Raw genomic sequence first — 25,024 nt, 5'->3', positions numbered from 1 at the left:
TAACACCAGGATAGTTTTTATTTGCTCCCTGAATTAAGTATTGGCAGATACAGAGAATTCAGATACCAACTATTTCCCCAACATTTACAAGACTGAGTTTGCAATGTCAGAAAACAAGCACATTTATGCACAATCCTGGCAGCTGATAGTGTGAGTGCACAAGATCACCCTGCCTGAACATCCGTTTTTAAGAGGCGGTATCCCTGGTCTCCAGCATCCAACGTTGTCCCCTCACTGACAATCGTGGCACCACGGAACGGCCAAGTAAATATCCTGAGTGGGCAGCTCCAGTGCATTTCCCCCCCACAAAGGACCTACTCCACGCTCCTCCTGAAGGGGCAGAGGCAAGGTCAGCACTTCCAACAAATAACCCACCTATAAACAGAAGCCAGTTCTTGCTGTGCCTTTTCTGCTCTGTTCTTTGAGAGCAGGGAAGAACACAGCACAGCCACACTTCCAAGAAAGCTGTTTTTAAAGGCCTTATTGCTGCCACGCATTGTCCGTGCTGGCAACAAAGTGCCAGAGGCATGCTCGTTCCCTGCCGCATGCCGAGTTGCTCTGCGGCTGCTGAACTTCACAGTGGGTTTGCAGCACTTTCCCTGCTGTCTGAGGGAAGGGAAGTTTTCAAATAAATAAAAGGATGTGAAGTAAGCAAGCTTGTATAACTGAAATCATGTGGAAACACAAAGCACACGCTGTTGAAGGAAATACCATTCACTCCTTTTTGCTCTGGAGTGGAACTTAGGAACTTGTGTCCTCCTTAAAGCAGCTGGTGCAGTCAGTGCCCCCACAGCAAAACACAAGTGTAGTTGGTGCAGTAGGAAGAGCCAGGCACCTCTGCTCCCTTTTTTATAAAAAAAAAGTAAAGAAACAGACACTTTTCTAAAACATGTCTGCTAAGCTGGGGACACACAGAAGACAGATCACATCTAAGATGTAGTAATCCATACAGCATTTCACTGGCCAGCGCGCATCCACTATTAGCCAACCCCCGCAGGGGGAACTGAGCACGTATTATCCCCTGTTCTACAGAAGGGGGAAACACATGGCTTTACCAACTCTACTGTACAACCTTGTGTTAGATCCTAGCACAGCAGATGGCAAGAGATTTTTCCCTTTTGGAAGGATCACAGAAGCGCCTTCTAAGCTGCAAAATGCCTTGGGGATCCTCAGACAACTGCATCTTCTCCAGGCACAGGAACTGCTGAATCCCAGTCCTGCACTCCAGATCCTAATCCACATGCTCCTACTCACCAACCTTGCCAGTGTCTCTTCAGCAGGAGTTCTCTTGGCTCCAGAAGCAACATAGGCTCCAAATAACTTAGCTGCATGACCATTCTTCCACAACCCCCATGGTTAGATTTATAAGGGCGTTGTATGCATTTGCATCTATTTGCTCCCTTTGTGTTAATAACAAGGACCTCCCAAAATATAGCTTATAATATATCATATCCAGGCTCCAGAGGGATTCTAGTAGGTATCACAACCTCCTGGTATTCCCTTATGGTTTTTACACTGGGCTGCAACCATCCAACATAAGGTGCCACTGGGCAAGTGAGGGAGGGAGGGGAGTGGCAAAGTTGGGAACACACAACTTAATTAGGAATGGGATTGTCAGTCACTTCGATGTCAGGCCCCACATCTACACACCATGCACTGGCACTGATCTTGCCCTGCCCACTTGGCCCAGAAAGGCAGTGAGAGTGCCTCTTCTCATGCCAAGCCACCACGTCAGTCTTGGTCGCCATCAGACGACTCTTCTTCTGCCTCCTCCAGCCACTGGATGAACTTCTGGAGCTGCAGAGAGAATTAAATGTAATTGGGTAACAAGTGACACCAAACAGATGTTGGGAACGCTCAACAACTACACTGTGTCAGTGAGAACCACCATCATGCACAAGAAAGTATTTCTAGGACACATGGAAATGGAGGCAGATTGAAGGAGAGAGACTAAAGTTTAGATGACGAACAACTGGGATGCCATGGACAAACCCAGGCTGATTAGATTCCTGAGTGAGATTCCTCCAGTCAGACAATCCCTACACACTCAGCAAAAAGAAAAAAGTTTGAGAGTTTTTCAGACCTTGAGTGAGAAGAGATGACAGCTGCACCTTAGCTAAGACATGTTAGGAAAACTGCTGGGAAAAACCTACTCCCTGAGAAATTGCTATAAAGAAGGCAGCTCATTTTACCTTTTAATTGGGCTCGACTAAGCAGCTGACCTATACTAAGAGCTGACTTTGCAAAGGTTTTAAACAAAAGTTGGAGTTCTTCAGAGATGGCTTTTTTCCCCTGCTCCTCTCCCAGATCCAGGGAGGAGGACTGGAACAGGGCTCAGCCAAACTGCAGCACAAATTTCTGCCTGATGGAGGGGGAAGTTTATATGCTTCTTGCAACACAAGCCAAATGAAACCACTCAGTACAGCAAACGCTTAGAAATATATGCGAAGGGACTGGTGAGCCAGGAATGAAAGCTTCAAAGGAATTGCATGGGGCCAGCACACAGGGCATTGGCCTAAAGCCCATTTCAAATGGGTGTTGGCTTAGAGAAGCCGTGCTGCTACTCCAGAAAGTGCTGGCCTCATGCTACAGAAAGCCCACTAAAAACAATCTCCCTCTCCTACTACCTCCATTCCTCATCCAAACAGGAGGATTACAGCAGAATGCACAGAAACATCTGTTCTGGAGAACAACGTTGTGTTGCTTAGTGTTCAATGCACTTACTGGTGCATTACTGGCCTACCATGTAATGGCAGCTGCTCCACAGAAAGTGACAGTGGCACCCAACTCCACTCAAAGTTTCTTTTAGCAGCTGTTGTCTCTCTCTCCCCCTCACCCCGCTCTTTAAACACCTTTGGGACTTACCCGCTGGTTTTTACGAAGCTGCTTTCCCTTGTCAGATGTGTCCCGCAAAGAGAACCAATTGAGAATTACATCTTCTTCCAGAATTTCCAGCTGGTAAAATGTCATCAACACCTGCATCGATTAGAAAAGAGCAACAGGCTCTCTATAAACTCTTTTGGGGCTAGCTCGTGTCCAAGCACAAAGTTTGCACATAATCTGTGTCTCCCAACTCCACCTTCAGCAGAAGGCAGTCTGCTTCGTTTTGTTTTATTGTTAAAAATAACTGTGCTTCTCCTACCAAGCCTTATGCTCCTGACAGTTAGATGCTATGACACATAATGAGTCAACGTTCAAGTCCCATCAGCTTCAGCTCTGTGGATGCAGGGTATGACTGAGAGCTGTGGGCAACAAAAGGCCTCAGAGGATGTGAGTTCAAGATGTTACTTAAGTTCTCTTTTTAAAGCATCCCAAAACCCATCCCCAAAGCAGATCTAACAAGCAACTTATGCAGGCCCACATGCGCACAACGGTGATGTACAGAGAAGAGCATGAATCTACCCAGCTCTGCCCCAGGCTCCCTCCTCCTGCGGTTCTCTCTTAAAAGTGCCTTACGGCAGGTGTCAAAGCAATTGGTCATTCATCAGCTCAAACTCCTGCCCAGTGCAGCGAGGGTAAGATGCAATCATGCTTTCTCAGGGTGCCTTTGTGCTCAGGCAGAGCAGGCACTTTGCAGTCAGTCTCCTTGCGGCAGAGCACTGACAAAGCTGGCTGCCAACTCCAAATATAAAGTGTCACTTCAATTCCCAGCCTCCAGGGAAACCCAGGCCCCTAGAACAATGGACACATGCCAAACAATTGCTGTAATTCAAGGACATTTTGGCTCACCAAACTGAAGGCTTTTGGCTCTAGTCTTAAGTGCTTTGCCATTAGCCAGAAGCACTGGTAGCAGAAGTTAGGATTACTCTTTCTTGAGGAACCAAGACTAAGCAGGCTCTAGGAGAGCTCTTCAAAAAGAGACAGGGGTTTCCCAAGACACTGCTAAACAAAAGACTTGTGATCCAAGTCAGATGCTCTCAGTGTGATAGGGCACAAAGAACACAGGGACAAAATATTTGTGAAGGAGGGTGAGGAGGAATATACTGAAAACTCTCAGAAGTGGGAAGATGGGTAATAAGCCACATGTCAGCTCCCCCTTATTCCCAGTTTCATAACTAGCTCAGCCTGAATATGAAATCCCACCCTTATTCCTAGCTTTGCTTGCTTTGCACTCTAAAGCAGGATAAACCATTTGGCAGTTAGATCCCAGGGACCATGGAGAGACAAATGAAGTAAAGCTCCTCCTAAATCAAGCCTCTGGCCTCGCCTCTTCCAGTGTCACACAACAAGGGCATCTAGGTTAGAAGCTGCAAAATAATAGCTCCCTTCAGGCTGTATGCTGGTAATTAATACTCACCCTCAGCTGTGCTCCCTCAGAGGCACAGGCAGACATAGAACTTTTTTTTTTTTTTCTAAAAAGCAATTGTTGTAGATAGATTCTTTTTTATACACCCTCTCCACTGAGACCCCAAAATTCTCTCCTCTAAAGCAAACAAGTTAATGACACAATCAGGATGCATTTCACCATGAAACTCACAAAAACAGGTCCTCAGAGTTTGGAGTGGATACTCACTTTAGCTATCGATGTGCATAGACTGTCATGTTCCAGGAAGAATTCCTCAATGGCAAATAAGGCATTCAAGTGATCTGACGCCCGTTTTATGTAGTTCTTAAACAACGGGGTCCAATTCTTCAACAGCTGCAGGGGAAAAACACAAAACAGTTCCCGAGCTATGAGATGGATGCATGCACTCAGCCCTGTTTCTCAGCTGTGCTGCACTAAGAAACTACCTCAGGGAGGCATTTTAAGATACAGTTCAGCTGACCACTTAAATATATTTGCCCCACTCTGTCCATGAAACAGATGCTATTAAGTCTCACATGTGCACATAGGACCTGGTTTTACTAAGCAGCTTTGAGGATATCTGTTAGCTTTCTTGGTTTTGCCTCTCTGTATGGAACACTAGATTATCACAATAAATGTGTTTAATGGAGTCTCAAAAAATCACTTCACAGCAGACCTACAAGGAGAGGCACATACATGCTACTCAAACCTTCCCCCCACAAAGCAGCTGACATTTCAGGGGAACTTTATCAAAGCAGAAGAGCAAATAAGAAAAGAGAAAAAAAGATAGTGCCAGGATAATTACCAGATGAGTAGAGGTGGACAGTGCAAAACAGCCACCCTTAAAACAGGAACGCAGTGGAGCAGCCCCTAAGTGCAAGTCACATGTTAGCTGTGTGCCTACACGCTTGTTTGGATCCTGGAGTCTCCTGCAGGGAATGGGCGGGAAGGATGAAGGGCAAGAAGTTTTTACACTATCAGCTGATCTCAGTCCTCTCCTCCAAGGCTTATTTTTTATGAAGTCTTTAGTTTAAGGATTTTGGTGCTGCCTCTTCAAACAGTATTTCTGTCCAAGTCCCCCAGAGCTCTTTTGCTTGTACGTATCTGGAAAGCAAGCAGCAGGGAAAGCTCCGCAAAGCAGCACAGACTGACCTGAATCTGGGATAGGAGGTAATAAAGATACTTAGACCCCTGTCCGTAACAATGGAAGAAGGTATCAGAACTAGGGTAAGATACAAAAATTCCTCATTGGCCAGATCATGACCAGACCATCCTACAAAATCATTGTAGGAAATTAAATCAGAGTTCCACATCTTTTTAAATGGCTTAATTCAACAGCAGGCATTCCTGTAACTACTGGCATGCCTGTACAGATACACTGTGTTGCTATGCTTTCAACAGTGTCTCCTTACAGAACATATCTGGTCTGTTTTGAAGGGAAACAGGTAATTCACAGGGGCTTGGGGTGTGATGAAGAAGCTCTGAGACACTTACATTTGGGGTTAATCAGCATTATTATGTCCAGAACAACTGTTAACAGGCAGTAGCCCTCCCAGAGGGAGAGCTCCAGGACACTTAGCAGAGCTAGAACCCAGGCTAGCGTGGACTGCCAAAGGTAGCCTGTACTAGGAAATAGTGCTCAACTACTCCATATACACTCCATCACCTCTTCAGACATGTTTGCTATGCAACCATGCTGGAATTTGCATGTCTCGAGCAGAAACAAAGAAGGGGATTAGTACAAACAAGCTGATCTGTATAGTAGTACATCGACTGGCTCAAGGAACAACAGTAACAGCACAGAATGATCCTAACCATCATGGTATCACAACAAAAAATGGAGGGTTGCATGGCATATTTCCAGAAAGCATTTTAGCCTTTCACAAAATACTTAGTCCTAAACACTCTTCCCTCCTCTACAACCATCTCCTGTGATTTTATTATCCTTTGGAATTCTTCACATCAAATGTAGTAAAGCTACTAGCAAGTTCCTTCCAGGCTAAGAAATATTTTTTAGTACCTTTCTGTTAACACCTTTAAATCTTAAGCAGGTACAATTCTAACCGGAAGCTACTGAGTTTCTGAAAGCAAGTTATTAATAAAGAAAGCAGAGCTATAAGCACTCACAATCCCAGGACTCAATCCAACATGCCCATTGCTGGGAAAGTGAAAGAATTAAAAGTACACCATCTCAAGTTGAGAACATGCACTGTACTGTACCTGCTGCTAATGGGGAAAGTAGGGCTCAGCCCCACAGAGCCGCTAGCAAAAACACACCTATGAGCCTGTATCGCTGGAGAGGCTGTTTTGGGAGTTTCATGAAAATCTGAACTGGGGAATAAGAAGCTTGCAATTATTTTAGATTGAATAAAAGACTGAAAAATGTGAAAATATACCTGACAAAGAGACCTATGGACAACATCATAACTTTCCAGGCTTTGACCCTACCTGGGTAACTCCTCAAAACAATCTAGTCTGGGGAAAGGAATCAAATTCTTCTGACAGGTGGATTCATTTTTCATCAGATCTGGTCAATGATGCTCTATCAACTTCAAAGAGGTTGTGATCCACTTTTCTTTTGTCTCACTCTCTACACCAGGCCTATTTTAACCCAGTAGAGAACACCAACATGAAGTACGTGCAAAGCACAAGGGACAAAGCTGTAACTCCAGTCTGTTATACCGTAACAGCATCTGTGCTGATCACCATAAATTGCTTCAGTTAAAGCAGAGATCCATTTGGTCCCTGAATAAGCGATTCCACGTTCACTTGCATGACATTACAAAAGAGTTAAGGCTCCCTAACACAAACCTGAAGAGGTGCATCACACATGCTAGCTGCTGGGCAGCAGTGCAGACACTGGCCAGCTCAGCAAACTGAACCCTGGCTCCCTTTAGACATCCTCACCTACATAACCTTGTTTGATGCTGCTTCAGTGACAACAGAAGCACAGCCTTCAGTTTACCAGCAGCTTCAGACACATTTGCTCAAATCACATCTACAGTTCTAGGAAGGGTCTGATTTTCTGTACTACCTCTGCTTTACAACTTACTGCATGAGCCAAACAAGATGCCTGACATGAACTGAACTGGGTAACTATTTCTCAAGCCTCCATGTTTCATCTGAAGAATACCCATGGGCATATGCTTTACTGGATGCCTGTTTCCTAAAATTGCTGCAACACTGAAAGGCTTCATGCTCAGGGGCCACTTCAGAGCACACACACTGTGGTTTCAGGTCAAATCATACATCATAACTATGGCATTTCCACAATTTCCCCTCCTGAGCTGTCTGGGACCACTCTACCATCCTTCCTCAGCATCTCAGAGTTGAGCTACAAAGAGTGAGAAACATAAAACAGTTCTGTAGTGTTCAGTGGGCTGATATTCACCACTCTCAGAATGCAAGTATCTCCATCTCATACAAAATAACACTGTCCCATATGCAAACCATCATAAGCAGATCTCAGCCTAATACTGCTATAGACTGAGGCAGTGTTAGCTGCTACACACTTCAGCTACATGCTTTTGTTATGTACCAAGCTATCCTAATCTAGTGCTTGGGATTCTCAGGGTATAAGTTATTAGTAAATTAATGGACTGTACTTTTTACTAACTACAGAACCACAAGTTGCAGAAAAGCCACTGTTTCAAATGCTGTACAAACATGCAAGTTCTGCCCAAAGAACTGGTCTCATCTCTTCAAAGCACTGTTGGTGCTGTTGCTCAGGAAGACCATCAATGTCTGTTTTAATAAGCCTTTGAAGGCTGACTCACTGCCTCCATTAGAAGCACATCTCAACTCAAACATATTGGGTTATTGTAACGGTGACTAACATCATGTGTGTGATTGAACACTGACAGTGTACCTCACCAGGATACTGCCTTCCTGCTGATTTCAGTACAGAAAGCCGGCACGTCATTTCTGCACACGGTAAAGACACAGAGGCACAAAACTGTCCCAGAGAAGGATTCTCTAAGAAACTGCCTGGTTGTTCTTTACAAAGGAGCATCTGGAGAAACTGGCTGCCATGATGGTCAATTGGTTTGACACTTGGCTCTCTCTGACAAATCCAAGGATAATTTGTGTTTCATAAATGTGCATGCCACACAATTCCCTGCCTAGAGAAATTTCACTTGTCCATGACATGGGGCATGGTCACCCTGAATACTACATTTAGATATTATTGCTTCTCACTAAAGGTGAGTTGATTTGCTGTCTCTGCTGTTAAACACAAGCATCAGCTTTCCTACAACGAAATATATATGGACAAAGTTTCCCAGAATCAAGCCCTTCATGTATTTCCACTACCTTTAGCTTCTAAGGGGTTTTGGGCAATTGTGCAAAACATTATGCATTTATACAGTACAGAATCATCGAATGGTTTGGGTTGGAAGGGACCTTCAAGATAATCCAGTCCCAATCCCCCTGCCATGGGTAGGGACACCTTCCACTAGACCAGGTTGCTCACAGCCCCGTCCAACCTGGCCTTGAACCCTTCCAGGGAGGGGGCAGCCACAGCTTCTCTGGGCAGCCTGTGCCAGTGTCTCACCACACTCACAGTGAAGAATTTCTTCCTTACATCTGACCTAAATCTACCCATTCTCAGTTGAAAACCATTACTCCTCATCCTATCCCTTCACCCCCTGATAAAGAGTCCCTCCCCAGCCTTCCTGTAGCCCCTTTAAGTACTGGAAGGACGCTAAAAAGTCTCCCCAGAGCCTTCTCTTCTCCAGGCTGAACACCCCCAGCTCTCTCAGCCTGTCTTCACAAGGGAGGTGCTCCAGCCTCCCGATCATTTTTGTGGCCTCCTCTGGACCCGCTCGAGCAGGTCCATGTCCTTCTGATACTGGTGTCCCCAGAGCTGGACACAGCACTGCAGGGGGGGTCTCAGGAGAGCAGAGCAGAGGGGGAGAATCCCCTCCCTCGACCTGCTGGCCACATTTCTCCTGATGCAGCTCAAGATACAGTTGGCTTTCTGGGCTGTGAGCGCACATTGCTGGGTCATGATGAGCTACTCGTCAACCAACACCCCCAAGTTCTTCTCCACAGGGCTGCTCTCAATCCCCTCATCACCCAGCCTGGATTTGTGCTTGGGATCCTTTATCCCAGACTAGAACCTCTTCTGACTGGGTGCTGCAGTGAAGTTCTCCTGTTCTACTCATGCTAGATTAGTAACCCAGTCTGGGAGACAGAAAGAGATGCCATATCCTAGCTGGAAAAAAAACCCCAAACCATCCTACATAGCTATCAACTCCACACAATGTGTTGTCTAGATGTACTGCTTTCCACTTAGTCTAACACCTACTCTAACATTCTCTTCAGTCCTCCTCCTTCAATTCTCTTTTTCCAGGTCAGGACATGCTATTCAAGAAAGCAGTCTGGAAAAATGAACAGAAGCAAGCAGAATTTAAACAGAGTGAACAGCAAAATCTCACTAAGCCATCTGATGAACAGATCAGTTCACATGGATGTTTCCTACAGAAGGCATCTCCACACATCCAAGAGATTAATTAAGTGCCATGCTTACACCTGCATAAAGAATTAGTTTTCCACCCTTCTCCATCAACTGAAAGCACATACTTCCTCAGAGAAAGGATTATGAGGATGTCTAGTGTTCCTCTTTAGCTCCACCTCCTAAAAAAAATTAAACTAGTCCTTCCCAAACATGTGTCAAACCCATTCATTCTGAAAGAGCTCCTTTGTAACCTGCAGAGATTGAAAACTCAAATACATAAATGGGCTATAGCAAAGAGACAAAAATACTACAACTGCTTCAGCTTGGATCAACAAACCATTAAGACTGCCTGCTTTTTAAAGCAGATCCTACCCTATTTTGTCTCCCTTAAGTCAGGAAATAGAAAACGTTCTCACCCAATTATACAACCTGTCTCTGTAGAGACAAAACAGAACTCTGTATCTTTGCTCAAAGACAACAATATCGTGCCTCTGCATTTAGATGAAAAAAAATTGGCACCAATTACAGTATGCAGATAAATAAGACCTTGGAAAGGATCCCACTGGGAGAGGAGTGTTCCCTGTTGCCCCAGGGACAGGGCTTATGACGGATTGGAACCAGGTTCCTGGAATGCAAGCCTGTAAAGACATCTCTAACAGTCCCCCTCTTTTCTCTTCTGCAAGTGACATACTTCTACTACCACACACAGGAAACAGAAACAACCATAGGTACTGAAGCAGAGCTCCCCACACCTACAGCCTCAGCTGAGTTCTGTCAAGCAGGTACAGTAGTTTCAGTTCACTTTTACTTCTATAGAGGACAAGGAGGCTCATGAACTCAAGGAGTTCAAGTGGCTTCAGGCTTAACCAAAGACTTCTCAGCCTGGAACTACCTGGGGCATCCAGACAGACTCCTACACACTAGGAGACAAGCCCAAAGAAGAGTCAAATGGAGCAGGACTCACAGGAAGTAATGCTGAGAAATAGTTCTGGGAGTCCAGGTTTGCATCCAGCTGCTGCAGTGGGAACTCCAGGATCACTTTACTGAGCACCTGCATCATCTCCTTCAGGCCAATGTTATACGCATACCTGTGAGGAAAAAGGCAAAAACCCCCAACATTTCACACCATATAATCTCTGCAGACTGTGGCTCTTCACAGAGATACAGCAAAAAATTTGATTTTGATCTTCCAGACTTGTTTTTTATTTGGTTCTCCAAATATTCAGGCAATAAAACCACCTTGCATTGCATCAGGCCCTGCGTAAGGCCACAAGTCCTGAAAATCTGCTATCATGGTGGAACAAGCTGCTGCAGGGAAGGCACGCTCACATTTACTAGAGTGCTGTAGGAATACTGTTGTGCGAAAGAAGGGAAACAGGTTTGTATTTGAGAAATACTAGGTAAAAGGCACTCTGATTATTTGTTCTAGACTTGCTGCTGTAAAAATAGAGTGGACAAGCCACACCACAGCACAGCCCCAGCTGCAGGCAGTTGATTGAATGTCGCAATGCACAGAGCAGCAGCCCCTGCATGAACCTGGAGGCAGCCTGTGCCAAGTTGAATGTTGCAATGCACAGAGCAGCAGCCTCTGCATGAACTTACAGGCAGTCTGTGCCAAGAACTGGCTTGCTCTCTTCAGTCCACAGCTACTTAATAGCACTTCAATCTGTTGTTAGAGAACTAGGGCAGGAAAAGCCTAACCACTGAGGATGCTATAGATACAGCTGGTGCTCTCCAACTCCTGTCATCATTCAGTCACGATTTCTAACCTGCATTTCTCATGCTCTATACTGATAAAAATTAATGTTTAACAACCAAACGTGGGTTTTTATGTGGCTTCTCCTCTTCTTTCTAGATCTGCTCTCAAACTCAACTGTTCAGCGAAAAGGACAGCATCCCTAAGGGAATACTCACTTGAGGGAGTTGATTTCCAGGACCAGGTTGTCACAGGAAATGCTTTCTTCTTCACCCCTCTGTAATGTACCCAGAACCTCATTCTGGAAAACTAATGAAAGAAAGGACAGGTAGACATGAGAAGGAAAAGCACAGATTCTTCAAACTGTTGATTAATGAAGAAGCTACGCCCTTAACAAAGGAAGCATTCTGACAGATTTGTTCTCCATAAACTGGCATGAACCCACATCAACTATACTTATAAATAGTGGAATATAATTCAAATAAAGGAGACAACCTACTAGATATCACTGATCTATCCACACAAACCAGTACAAAGCTATTTATCTCTGCAATCTTTTAAAGCAGAGTTTCTACTATAATTTCACAATGTAGCCTTTCCTATTCAGACAAACCTCATCTTCTCCTAACTAAAGATGTGGATTGAAACCTAAAATTTATTGGTTTAATTTTGCTTGGGGAGATATTTTAATGTGAAAAAGGCTTTTTTTTTTTCCAAATTGGCTTGAACCCCTTTCAAATACAGGTAAGTTTAACATAACAAAACAGAAAACCAAAACATATCTGCCAAAAGAGGCAGCTCCTACAAAGACATTAAATTCTCCAGCACGATTACAGCAGTAAGCTGTCCACACAGGGAAACTGCTGGACCTTCACAGAGTCTCTGAGTTTAGGCAATGACACTGCCATTTAAACAGACAACTCAGGGAGGTCACTTTAATGAAAGCCCAGTGATCAGGAGTGAGGAAGATGGAGGATCTTTGTCTAACTTCTCATCCTTGGCTGCCTTGGGCTAACACAACAGCAATACAGGGAATATTAAACAACTGTGTAGAAAATGCAGGAAGTGAGGTCAGAAAACAAACATATTATAGACATACATAAGTTTTCCAATATACCTAGAGAAAGCAGCACAAATCTCACACACACTGCATTCTCTGCAGACCCACCATACTTCTTAACAGCCCATCTCTCACCTTTGATGTCGTCTAGCTGAGGGGATGCTGCCCGACTGTCTAGCTCCTCAGAGCCCATGCTCAGGTCGCTGTCCGACTCGCTCTCTTCCTCTGAATGCATAGCTGGGCCTGATGAAGAAAAAGACGTAGCATTCAACACTCAAAAGCTGCAGCTGTCATATGCATGAACCAGGTGTCCCAGGAACTTCCCAACCAAGTCAGCAACTATCTGTCCTTGCACGGAAGCTTCTACCTACAGGTCCAGATGATTAGATTTGCTGCAGAGGGAATGCTACAGCTGGCACTAGGATAATAGGACATTTTTAAGAGTCTGCAGGCGGACAACAAAGGACAGGGAAAGAAGCAAATGCATTTTGTGCAGACTGCTGACTCATGATGGAGCAACGTCAGCAGACGCTGTCACTAGCAGAAGAAAGACAGCAGTACCCAGAATAGCCAAAGCATACTGCCTTTAAGGGAGGGCCTGGTATCCCATAGCGCGCCATTCACGGCACAGACAGCTGTGTGTATTACTGTAAGTCAAAGATACAACAAACACCTTCCACAGAGCAAAGAAAGAGAGAATCTGGTCCACCACCTGCTTTCACCTCTCACCTCGCCTCCACACACATATATCATCTGGAACCAGTCTGCTTCACAAAGCCCAGGTCTTACTCTGGCAACAATTATCAGCATCCCACTCAGGCAGTTTCCCCAACACAGGTCTGCCTGTCCATCCCCAGGTAACTACACTAAATTTTTCCTCACCCCACAGGCTTTGTCTCTGCTCTTCTTCATCCTCTTCATTCTTGTCATCTGCTTTCCAGAGATAGCCTCTGCCCTCTGAGCCTACATCCTTTTTATTGTAACCTGAAAAAGAAACAGCGATTAGGAGGTAAATGTACTGGATCTGCTTACAGGCAAACCTGAAATAGATGGGTATAACCTGCATATTACTGCCCCTAAATATCCTTCATCAAGAGGGAGCTGAGATTTGTGCAGATGCATGCGGATTTCAGCTTTTATCTTCTCACTTGCTTTGACAAGTGACCAACTTACTCCCTCCCCACAGCAGCAACATTCAGCTGACCATGTTTAGATCCCTTGACAAATCCAGATGGTAGAAACAGTGTATCACAAGGACAAAGTCTTTGGACACAGTCCAGGTACAAGGACATGAAGCTTGCAACCTGCTTTGAACTGAACATCTCTTCCAGCTTCAGCTCAGTCTCCTACTCTAAGAAAAATGGAAAATATCTGAGTCTCCAAAGATTTTAATACTGGGGTACTGAGGTACCTCTCACTGTCCAATTTAACCCAAATATCCTTGCTTGCCCTACTGAAAACACACATGTTCCAAGCTGAATGCAGCACTAAGCTCCAGGCTGGCACTGCAGAGTCTAGAATGGGGGAGGGAAAGATGCCAAAAGATCATGGAAGGCAAAGCCCTCTGCATAGCCCGAGTGCATGGAGCCAGAGACTCTCATACCTTTCAGTTTCACTTTGCTTTCCTCCTTGTTCACACCAGAATCATCACTGAACTGGTCATCATCCTCTTCCTCCTCATCTGGTGGATGCAGAGAGATCACTGTGCCCTCAGAAAGAGTGATGCCAGGACCTACTACTACCTGCAAATACGTGCAACATATCTTAATGAAGAAATACCCTGATCGTCCCCTTGTACCTCCACCAGCAGGAAAAATAGCTGCTCCAGACAAGCTGTATACTAACAAGTGCAACTGAAGACATCAGCACTGCTAGATCACATACCGTACTACCCTAGCCAAACAAGAGGAAGAAAACCAAAAGGGATCAGTAGCATATCCCCCATCTCTGCAAAAAGGCTTGGAGCAGCCCTGTGTTCTGGTATGGTCTAGCGTAAGTCTACCAACCTGCCAAGAAAGGCAGAAAGAAGAACAGACGTAAATACAGCTCACCTGAGAAGAGAGGACACAGTGAGGCTTTAGCTTTACTTTCTCCTTCACTTCAGCTTCATCGCAGATAACAGAATGGCAGATCTCCACGTTATCTGCTATGTGTACTTTGTCCCAGAGAAAAGCGCCATCCAAAATTACTTTATCACCTGTTATACATCACCAAGCACAAATATGTTGAGCAAGGCAGTCTGCTGCTCTCCCACACTGCTGAGTTCACTAGAAAGCATCTATGTGAATCCCAATGCCCTTGATGCACGATGGATGTTAGATGAAAGGTAAAAATAGGCCTTAGAGGCCTACAGCCACTTCTAATCCAAAGCTAAAAGATAAGTTTGTTCTCTACAGAGGCTTAACAAACTGACAGTAACAACTGACATCTTGCTTTTGCACAAATACAGCGAAATCAAAAAAGTGCCAGGCAAGACTAGGAAGAAGGACCAGGCAGCTCACAAAACCAGGGACAGATGTCCCTCATTTGCAGGATGTTGGTGGGTGGTAACTCTAGATCAGTAAAGGTCATGCATTCTCTACTGCTGAAACAACATATCTGCATGAAATGCCTTCCACCTTTCAGCATCATTATGGTACCCTGAAAACTTCAACCTATTTCCTCTACTGGAAAACCAAGCTTTTCTCCTTTCTTCCCATTAGAAGTCAATCAGTGCCCACCTACCATCCTCTCTCAGAGCCAAACGCACTTTAAAAACTAAATCCCAACAACCTGTGCCCTTGCCTGACAAGGCCTGCATGTCCCCCGCTCTTGTACTCACCTATGCTACAGTTCTGCCCAATAACGCTGTTTGTTATGGAGCAGTTGCTGCCGATGACCGTTCCCTGCCCAATGAGTACATTCTCTTCCAGCACGCTGCCGTGGCCAAGGCTAACATCCACCCCTCGGTAAATGTTGTGTTTAGAATGGGTGTAACTCTGATTCTTGTCATCAGTGAAGTTCATCTCTGGAGTCAAAGGATAAACCCAGCGCCGAATGATGTCAGAGCACACAGCTTCATACATGAGCAGGTTGCATATATGGGCACCGTACTCTTCTGTTGTTACATGCATATGGATCTGGTTCCCCAGGACCTGTGAGACAGGCAGCAGCATGTCAGAGGATTCTCTAATGCAGGGTGATAGGACTTCGCTTGTAACAACCCTCTCCTTACCTCCTCATTCACCAACAGACCACGCACAAAGTCATCCCGTGTCTGGTAGTCAAAATTGTCTGTAAACAGCTCAGCCACCTGCCAGGAATCAAATATAAGGAAATAATACAGTTAGTAGAAAATGTTGCCAAGAAAGGCAGGTAATTAATGGTGGTTCAGTGGTTCTCAGAGAGCCGAGTTATACAGTGCAGGAAAGTGATGCTCTTGCCTTGAATAAAGCTTTGATTCCTTCTGCTAGGTGTGTTGACCTTCCCATCTCCTCATCCTAATGGAGACTATGAACAGATTCTGGTTTTCAGAAGGGGCAAAACACTGCTTTAGCATTTCCAAGCAATCTGCCCAGCCTCACTTTGTAGTTTCACTCCCAAAGGAAGGCTGTAGATCAGCTTTTTCAGATGTGGACAAGATGTTTGCGAGCCCAGGCTGGAATAACCCTGAATGTTACCCTAACATGGTACCAGCTTGCAAGTACTGACACTTTTCCATAGCATAGCCATCATCTCTGCTCCACAGATGTTGCTGTACTCAAAGTGAAATCACTTATTTTCCAGAATAGTTTCATTCTGTGCCAAATCAGCCAGTCTACTGATGCATCCACTGTCTAGTTCTGCCTGGGCTCGAGCAGTGGATGCCAGATACAGACTGAGCACCCATACAGTCCGCGGAGCAGTGCTCCATGATCTCAGGCCCTCAGCTCAGTCACTGAGCACAACTGGGAGTTCTGGTTTCCAACCTTAGTACACTCAGGCCACATGTCCTGCTGGTGTGCAGGGTGTGCAAGGGGAGCAATGCAGACTCAGTTTTAGACCCTCACAAGGGCAGAGCTCACCTGTGGAGAGCAGATGCTGATATGACAATCCAGCAAGTCATGGCGCACCTCAACATTCTCGATAGAGTTCTGGAACAGACTCTGAAAGGCAAAAATTCAGATGATTGGAGCGCTTCATGCAGTACCAAACCCCAAAAGCCTTCTATAAGCCAGGGGCAGTATTGACTAAATTATTAAACTAACTTTAAGTCCCGAAGATCACAGAAATCTACAATCTGCGCTGAGACACAAGCTTAGCAGGCACAGCCTGGTCACACACACAGCTGCGTGTCAGTCAGAAAAGACTGCCCTGATCTGTAAAGAGTGCAGCATTCCAAGAAACAGCTTGTACTTTGAACAATCACTTTTCGTCCAGGAGGCTCCTTACCTTAGTCATTGGGAGCTTCAAACATACAAAGAACATTAATAAGTCAAAATGCAATATTCATAGCTTCCATACCCTCTGTGGATTTTTACAGCTGTGGGTTGTTTTTTTGTTGTTGTTGGGTTTTGTTTTTTCCTTTTTGGTTTCCTACAGTGATTTGTGCTTTCATTTGAAGTAAAAAATAATCTACTGATTACTGATTTGGGGATGAAAATGCCATATAATCACGGTCTTAGTTCCGAGTTGAAAAAAGAAAAAGGTCCATCTATCTCACTGGAGAAAGTGCCTCCACAGACATTTACAGAGCATTTACTACATTATCAGGTAAACAGTACAGGCAGAGGTAATAAGAGGTACTACCCCTTTCACCTGCTGTTATTCCACCCTCTGTGCCAGGCTCAGGGCCTCTTCAAAAGTTTGTGGTATATACATCCCAGTTTGAGAACCCCTGCAACAGCACAAATCATCTACTTCTCTTGTTTCACATGGAGAAAAGGGATCAAATAAATGAAAAAAATGAATTGTGAGAAATATGTCTGCCCCATCTTCAAACTCTGAAACGAGTCCCAAACACGTATGTCCCAGCACAATTTCACCAAGCCTTAAATAAAGGTTAGAGGAAAAAAAAGCCAGTTTACCAAGAGTTACTTCCTATCATCTGCTCCAAAAGAAGCAGCAAGAACAGTTTCCCAGCCCTCACTCAAGGAGAACCTCCTCCTTGGGGTGAGCCGCCTCACTACTGCAGCCCTTTTCCACCCGTCAGGTTCCACACGCACCATAGGAAAGCGGAAGCGTTTCAGCCCCTGGGTTCTCTGGTAGTGAAGGACACGGTTTGTGGCACTGTCCATAGCAATAACAATGTCATCCTCTTTGCACCTGGCATGGTGACCAGGTGAGGACTCCTTGAATATCATCGTCATGACTGAAACGTTCTTTTCCATCTTACGACGCAACCTGAAAAAGAAAGGCAGAACTTTAAAAACACTCTTCAGAGAGTTGGAGCCCAGAGTTTCAGCACACCAGGCAAGTGTACACTCTTTCAACACCCACTTGTGCTCTTCCAGGGCTTTGGATATATTGAAATTGGACACCACATCTCCAGTGACAAGAACGAAGTCGGAACGAACAAGGGACTTGGCATCAACGTCTCGTAGCACGTCACCAAGGGAGCGGTACAGGTCCGAAGTCACAAAGCGCACCGTGTTGGGAGAGGTGTGGCGGCACCACTTGGATTTTCTGGAAGGAGAAAAACATCAGGAAGGCACAAAGTGGATATTCCTATAAAGAACACACTAGGACACAGTGTCCCAGTGCACACCTCATCTGTAAGCGAATGCAAGGAGAATCCTATTACAACAAGCCCACTATCCATAGGCTTAGGTACGCTCACTTGCACACAGCAGATGAACTAAAGAGAGTCAGACTCTGAGACCATGGCTTATGGAAACTTAGGAAACCCAACTCCGCTGTGAGTCAAGTTTTGACACAGGAGGAGGAAAAGTTACATGCAACCCAAACTTTTGGAAAGCAGTACCTCAGGCAGGGAAAAGATTACATGTTTCTCTTTAGCTTGCAAACCCGCAGCAAATGTGCCAGGCAAGCTGTTTCCCTATGCTGCATGGCACACCAAGACAGGTACTCTAATTTACACGGCTACCCACAGGAAACCCCTACTTTTAGACATTTAAAGTTAAATGTTAATATAAATGCAGTCCCAAAACACTCAACCCTTTTAATATACTGCACAACCACATTCCTTCACAGGAGCAGTGGTCCTTTTTGAGATGTGCTAGGAAACAACTGTTGGAAGGGAATCTCTTGCACACAATTTTCATCAGAAGAATCAGTGAGACCTTTGAAGCTTGTTGGAGGACAGAAGAATCTTTTGTGTGATAAAGCTAAAAAGAAGAGATTCTTACTGTAAATGCTCTTTTATCTCAGCTGACTTCCAACAGCAGAAAACAAAGGTTTCTTCCACTCCAGTTGCTGTTAGGAACTCCAAGGTATAGTCAATCATGGCCACATTTGCCATAGGTAAGAGAGCCTAAAAAAACAACCCCAAAACCAAAACACATATAGATAGCTGAACAAACACTCTGTACCTCAACATCAGCAACAGTTTCCTCCAACTTGAGTATATAAGATCATCAGTAGTACCAGAAAAATAATACGAGTAACTACTCCACACCTTTTATCAAAAATTTTTAGAGTTGCTCTAAACAGTAAGAGCTAATTTCTGATCTTCTACAGTGGCAGATCCTCAGTTCAGAAAGGAAGGCATAAAAAAAGTGATCACACACAACACTCTTCAAGAAGACTCAGATAAATGAGAGAGACTGAAAAAAAAAAGAAAAAAACCCAGAGTGCTGATTTCCTGACTCAGGCTTTAACTGCTTCAAGAAAAACCTGTCAGACATGAATGGTGAAGCCACAGGAATATAGGTGACCAGAATTAAACAACAGGAAAAAAAAAACCAAACTAAAGTGAAGTGCGTATTCTCTTGACTTGCAGTTCAAGCCACGCTTTTAAACTAAGTTACTGATTCACAACTGAGGGATCTCATAATATTCTTTAATTCATTTTTGGCGCTGTTTTGTTTCAGGCCTGAGCTCGCGTGTATAATTATGACCACCACAAACATTTAATCAGCAAATGAGGCAAGATAATTGTCCAGACCTAAATTCTCCAGAAGCGCTCTTTGCTTTAACACACGGCCTTCTGCTCTGGGTAATTAAAGTGCTTTCCTCATCCATTTTTCTGGCCATATTCTTTTACCCATTACTGCTGGCAAGGACAAAGATTTTGTCTCTTTCCTCTATCAGAAACCAGCCTGCCCAAACCCGCTGCCGCTCCTGCATCCGCAACAGTCAAAAAGCAAACAGCGCAGTTTGCCTTGCCATATGGAAAAGCAAACAGCACCAACGCAGCAATGAGATCCTGGCTGCCTCTCCAGCGGGGGATATAAACTCTTACAAGCGAAGAGGACTGGTCAGAGGCTTCCATAGCGTGGGGGAAAGCGGGGAAAGCCGCGGCGGTGGGGGCTGTCCGAGCCCTGGGCGGACACCCCGGCTCAGCAGCAGCCCAGGACCTGTCGGGAGCAGCTGAGGGGGACTCGCCTCCTCCCGACCCAGCCCGGCGCTCTCACGGCGGGGCACGCCGCGACCCCGGGCCCGACCATCGCTGGCGGCGAGCACTCCGCCCTTCGACAGAGACCCGCCCGCTCCAGCCCCCCAGGGAGGGGGGAGGCCCGCGATGGGCGCCCGGGGGAACCGGCCCGGGGGAGGCAGCAGCAGGCAGGGGGGATTCTCACCCGCGGCCGGTCTTTGGAGATAGGGAAGAAGCGGCGGTTGAAGCTGTCGGCGACCAGCACGGCCTGAAGCGGCGGCGGCGGCTCCTCCTGCGGCTCGGGCCCGCGGGCCGGCCCCGCGCCAGGCCCCCGCCTCGCGGTGCCGCGGGCCGCCATCTCCTCACGCTGCTGCAGCTCACGCCTTCCGCTTCCGGGCCCGCGCCGGAAGCAGCGACGGGAGCTCGGCGGGGACAGAACAGCGCCGGGCGGCGGCAGCGCGCGTTCGCGGCCTGGCCGCGGCCCCCTGCCTACGCCCCTGCGGGCAGCTCAGCGGAGCCCAGCCCCGGAGAGCGGGGCAGGGCCTGCCGGGGCCAGCCGAGCACAACGGCAGGGCCCGGGGTGAGCGCAGGCGGCCAGGGCAGCTTCAGGAGCGGTTCCAGGGCTCCTCGTTGCCTCCCCAGCCTTTCACTCTGTCCGTCAGCACCTGGGTGGGGAAGATCCGCCATTGCCAAATGGATCTTCCGCAGGCAGAGCTGTGGGAGTGAGTCGCTGGCACGGGCCGCAGCAGCAGTGCCTGCACCTCAGGACCAGGGGAGAGGCTTTTCTCCAGCATCCCCTGAGGAGGGAGAGGATGAAGAGTAGAGGAGCGCTCCTCGCCATTGCAGGGCACAGCCAGGACCCAGCAGAGGCGAGGGCAAGGCCTGAATTTCACATACATACGGGTTCCCAGATGACCCTGGGGTGCGTGCAATACTTTGATACAATTCCAGGGATTTCCAGTTTAGGAAAAAGTGAAGTTTTCTTGATACACTTCCTAGCTGTGATGTGCTCGTGCTGCATTTCCAGATGTCCAGCCACTGTTTCTGCAAAGGCCAGCCTTGCTGTGAACCAGCCCTTCAGCACTCACCTTCCACCAAGGAGTGACCCCCAAAACACAGAGTCCCTAAGGGACCTCTTAGAGCCCACCCATAGACAGTTCCAGAGAGGAAAGAAGACATGGTTTCTGCGGTTGGGGTGGTATTTGTCTTCCACCCCAGCTTGGTGAAACAGCCCCAGTTTGGGTGCTGCAGGTGATGGTGTCTGGCTGTGCCCTTTGCTCAGACACGGTCAGTTTTGTGAATCCTGATCCCCTTGTCCACCCCTGCCCCAGCCTGGCTCTGCCCTCGTGCAGGTCTGGGGGTCCCTCCTAACGTGCTTCAGTATTGGCCTGGCCCTCAGAAGGGGATCAGCCGCATACAGTCCTCGGCACTGAAAGCATGCCCTCAGCTGAATCCCTCCTCTGCTGCCAGTCACAGCACTGCGGTCCCTCTTGCCTGGGACAGCTCACACAGCACTGCTTCCTGCTCAGTTTTCAGCGAGAGAAAACTGTGTAATAACCCCTGCATTCAAAACCAGCAAAACAAGCTGAGATATTTCCCCAGGGAGGTCCTAGCAGGATGGCAGCAGGAGGGCAGTGGAGAGCCCCGAGCCTGGCAGCAGGCGGGCCCTCACCAGCACTGGGTGCTGCAGGACCTGGTGCTCACTGCCCTGCCCCACTGTCACGCTTCTGCCCCTCTCCACGTCAGGCGTTCACAGGCCCTGCTCTGTCACCTCACCAGCCTCTCTTGGATTCTTGTGGTCCCTTGCTCCCCATAAACTGACCCACTGTGACACTGTGCTCTGGTCCTCGTTGCTCTCATCTGCTACCAACTCCGCACCTACCTACTGACTGGCCAGCCAGAGACATAAGGAGCTGACACACAGTTCAGCTGTGATCCAAGAAAGAAACACAGGGCACTTGCATTCCCACCTCCAAGGCAGGGCCCTTCCCCAGGATGGAAGGTGGCACACACACTTATCAGCCCAAGGCACACAGTATGGCCTTTCCATCCTGGTGACGGGGGAAATTAAGGGAGGCACAACTCAATAACAGACCTACAGTACCATCCCAGTGTCATGGACAGTCTGTACAGCCCCTGTGGCAGTGCTGAGGGGTCTCTGCTGGGTTGTGAGTAAGAGAAAAGTGTAATATGCAACACGCAACATCCTTTTTAATCGGTTGAATTGCAGGTTCAGGACTGACTTAGTAGAAAACAGCTCTCCTCTGTCTCCTGAAGGACTCTGCAGCATTGGGTATTCCCTGAAATTTTCCTTACCAGTTAAAATGTTCAGGCATTGCTTACATGATGCCGTCTGCAGCCAGTAACTTGTGACTGAGCCCTTGCTGTGCCGCACCTTGTGGCTGAGTTGTTTGACCTTAGCTAGTGGTTTGGGAAGCAGCAGCAAGGATGGACACAGTGAGAAAATAGAAATGAGCTGCTCTAGGGAAATAAATCATCCCCATCCTTTTCAAAAATAGGTATCCGCATACCCTTGGGAATCCTGTTGCCTTGGCAAAGAAGCTAACCCCGGAACAAAAGCTCCCAGATGGTTTCAGCCCAGGGGTTACAGCTTGAGGAATGATCCAAGAGGTGGATTTGTCATTGCCTGAGGGCAGGACAGCATCTTCCTTCCTGCCTACATAGCACTAAGTGCATAAACAGCACCAGAAATCAGGTCTGATCCAGCCTGCACAGCCACTGTCCATGTCAAGACCGGGCACATAGAGCTCGACAGGAGAATCAGCAGATTATCTGGCTAATTACATCCTGTTCTCTCTAAATGAGGTGAGTTTCCAAGACGTTGCCCTGGTAAATTGGCAGGAGCAGGGGAAGACAAATCAAGGTAATTGCTAATGAAATGAACTCAAAATCAGCCTGATAAATATTCCTCAGGCTTTGCAGACACATTTCCCTTCGGTTTTATGGGGGACTTTCAGGCTGGTAGCACTCAGGACAAACATTTTCTAAAAGCAATTCAGGAGAGCTTTTAAAATTGAAATTAGCTCATGAAAATTGAAATGAGACTGGACTGGGTTAGACTGGAGGTCCATCAAGCCCAGTATACCACACTGGCTGGGCAGGGGAGTGGGAAGACCCATAGACTGCTTTCTGGGGCATCCTCCCAGTCCCTGCTCCTGCATTTTTAATCCTTCTCTCTTTTCTGTTTGTTGTCTTCTCTGAGCACTCGGTTGCTCCCTGGCTTTTCCCTCTGTGTAGGTGATGGCCCATAAAGCATTGCTAAGCCTTGGCAGGCAACTCCAGATTTGGTCCTATTTTAGACAGCTTTGGGGCTCCACATTCATCAGGGCTGAATGAGACCTGTGTCAGAGGGTCCCCAGGGTGGTAAGACTCGCAATGAGGAGGATCACAGGAGGTCTGTGTGGAGGAACCATGTACCTAGCATGAGGCTAATTTCTCCTCACATGTCCCGCCTGGTGGCCAGCAGCTCTGATGCTCCTGGAGCACCCTTGGGTGCCTCAGCAGAGCTGTGGGATGTGTGTCATCTCAACCCCAGGTCAGAGATGCAATTAGTGCCTAAATTCAGCTCTTCCTGGCCCATGCCACGCTGGCAGGGACCCTGGTTTGGTTGGGACTATCCCCACACAGTGTCAGAGGTGACAGAGGCAGGCCATGAACCCTGGCACAGGGTGTCTGGGATCAGGGGGCTGTCTTGAGCTTACCCAGGATGGCTGATGCTCACTTGCCAGAAGAAGAGAGGGATCTGGTTGCCCCAAACACCCTTGGAGGAGCTCCTGCCCCTGGGAGAAGGGGTAGGCAACAGCCAGGACATGCCTATGTTGTCCAGCCCTGCTGCACGCCTGAACAGCTGTGCCTGACACAAGGTTTACCTGAGCACCGGACCAAGTCCTGCAGGTGAAAAGAAAACTGACACAAGCAAGTCAGCAAACATGAAAGCTAGACAGACTCTGCATCCTGACCCTTCCACCTCTCTCCCCCCCCATGCCCTGGTCTCCAGACAAGCTGATAGCAGGGACACTGACTATTCTTCTGCTCTTTGCTCATTTGGGCCTCTCCCGTGCTCTCGGCAGAGGGTTTCCACCAGATGAACTGCTGGGCTTCCTCTGCTCTTGGCATCCTGTGGCTCCTGGGCTGGCAGCCTTGAGAAGGGGAGACAAAGGCATGAGACCACCCTGTCTGTGTCCCCCTGGGTTTCCACCTGTCCTGGAGTACCGCTCTCAGAGCTCCCTGGTGGCCCTTTCCACCAGTGAGATGCTGGGCACAGCATCATTCACCTGCTAACAGGGAGGATGCATTACTGCTGCCTGAGCTCTGGGCTGCCACAGCTCCCTCTGGCTCAGCTGCCCTGTGTTTTGTGTCATCCCGTGACAGATGCGATGTGCAATGAGACAGACGGCTGCTGCACCAGCACCTTCCCAGCTGCCAAAATATGGAGATGGGGCTAGGGGTTCCCATTACAAGGAGCAGAGCATTTGTGGTGAGCAGAATGCAGCAGGGGGGTGCTGCTGGTGGATGCTCATCCCGTGCTGCTGGGTACCACAGAGGTACGCCAAGCTAGGCAGGTTCCCCACGGGTGACACAGGTCTCCCTGGAGGGGCAAGAGACAGCAGAAGTGCCTCACTGCTTAGAGAAGGGGCATCCATGTGACAGTCTGTCTGCCACTGACCAGTCCTGCCTGGAGCTCAGGAACCTGAAATGAGGGGAAAGGCAAGGAAAGCACATTTAAGTCCTAGAGTAAACTTCTCTCTAATTTACTTCTTCCCTGGGGCTTTTCCTGGTCCCAGGCTCTCCCCTCAGACACAGACTGGGCTGTAGGCTATATCGCCCTGGATATTTTAGCTGAGTTTCCAGCCCTTTACAAGTCTTGCTCCAGTTTCTCACCCATGCAATGGTTTTGCTCTCTCCCCATGGCCTTCCAGCTACTTCCAGACTCCATAGGTAGCTCTTGGATGAAGTCTGTGTGATGGGATGCATCTTTCAGGGCACTGCTT

The 25,024-nt window shown here is 47.3% G+C and overlaps 1 protein-coding gene across 5 annotated transcripts; it reads right to left on the bottom strand.

Moving 5' to 3' along the window:
* On the bottom strand, positions 1-20,387 carry EIF2B5 (eukaryotic translation initiation factor 2B subunit epsilon). Of its 5 annotated transcripts, none has more exons than XM_074834113.1 (16): positions 20,218-20,387; positions 18,826-18,950; positions 17,957-18,142; positions 17,683-17,860; positions 16,543-16,623; positions 15,714-15,791; positions 15,321-15,633; positions 14,551-14,696; positions 14,103-14,241; positions 13,382-13,483; positions 12,635-12,742; positions 11,658-11,748; positions 10,708-10,831; positions 4,514-4,639; positions 2,866-2,976; positions 1-1,797 (listed from the first exon to the last, which is right to left on the bottom strand). In XM_074834113.1, the coding sequence occupies exons 1-16, from the start codon at positions 20,368-20,370 to the stop codon at positions 1,732-1,734; spliced, it is 2,127 nt and encodes a 708-aa protein (XP_074690214.1). In that variant the 5' UTR covers positions 20,371-20,387; the 3' UTR covers positions 1-1,731. The 5 variants fall into 5 exon arrangements, with proteins under 5 accessions (XP_074690214.1, XP_074690215.1, XP_074690216.1 ...); XM_074834114.1 differs by lacking the exon at positions 20,218-20,387 and adding an exon at positions 19,584-19,601; XM_074834115.1 differs by lacking the exon at positions 20,218-20,387 and adding an exon at positions 19,095-19,266.
* Between the last annotated feature and the right edge of the window lie 4,637 nt (positions 20,388-25,024).

This window comes from Strix aluco, chromosome 9 (assembly GCF_031877795.1).
Source record: "Strix aluco isolate bStrAlu1 chromosome 9, bStrAlu1.hap1, whole genome shotgun sequence".
NCBI classification, from domain to species: domain Eukaryota; kingdom Metazoa; phylum Chordata; class Aves; order Strigiformes; family Strigidae; genus Strix; species Strix aluco.
The sequence above is the reverse complement of the archived record's forward strand: the minus strand, read 5'-3'. Positions and strand labels throughout refer to the sequence as shown.

Coding starts and splice junctions, on each gene's coding strand:
- EIF2B5 (XM_074834113.1), bottom strand. CDS start 20,370: ATGGCGGCCCGCGGCACCGCGAGGCGGGGGCCTGGCGCGGGGCCGGCC. Junction 14,697..15,320: donor TGGGCAGAACTGTAGCATAG/GTGAGTACAAGA, acceptor GATGTATAACAG/GTGATAAAGTAATTTTGGAT. Junction 10,832..11,657: donor CTGGAAATCAACTCCCTCAA/GTGAGTATTCCC, acceptor TTTTCCTCACAG/GTATGCGTATAACATTGGCC.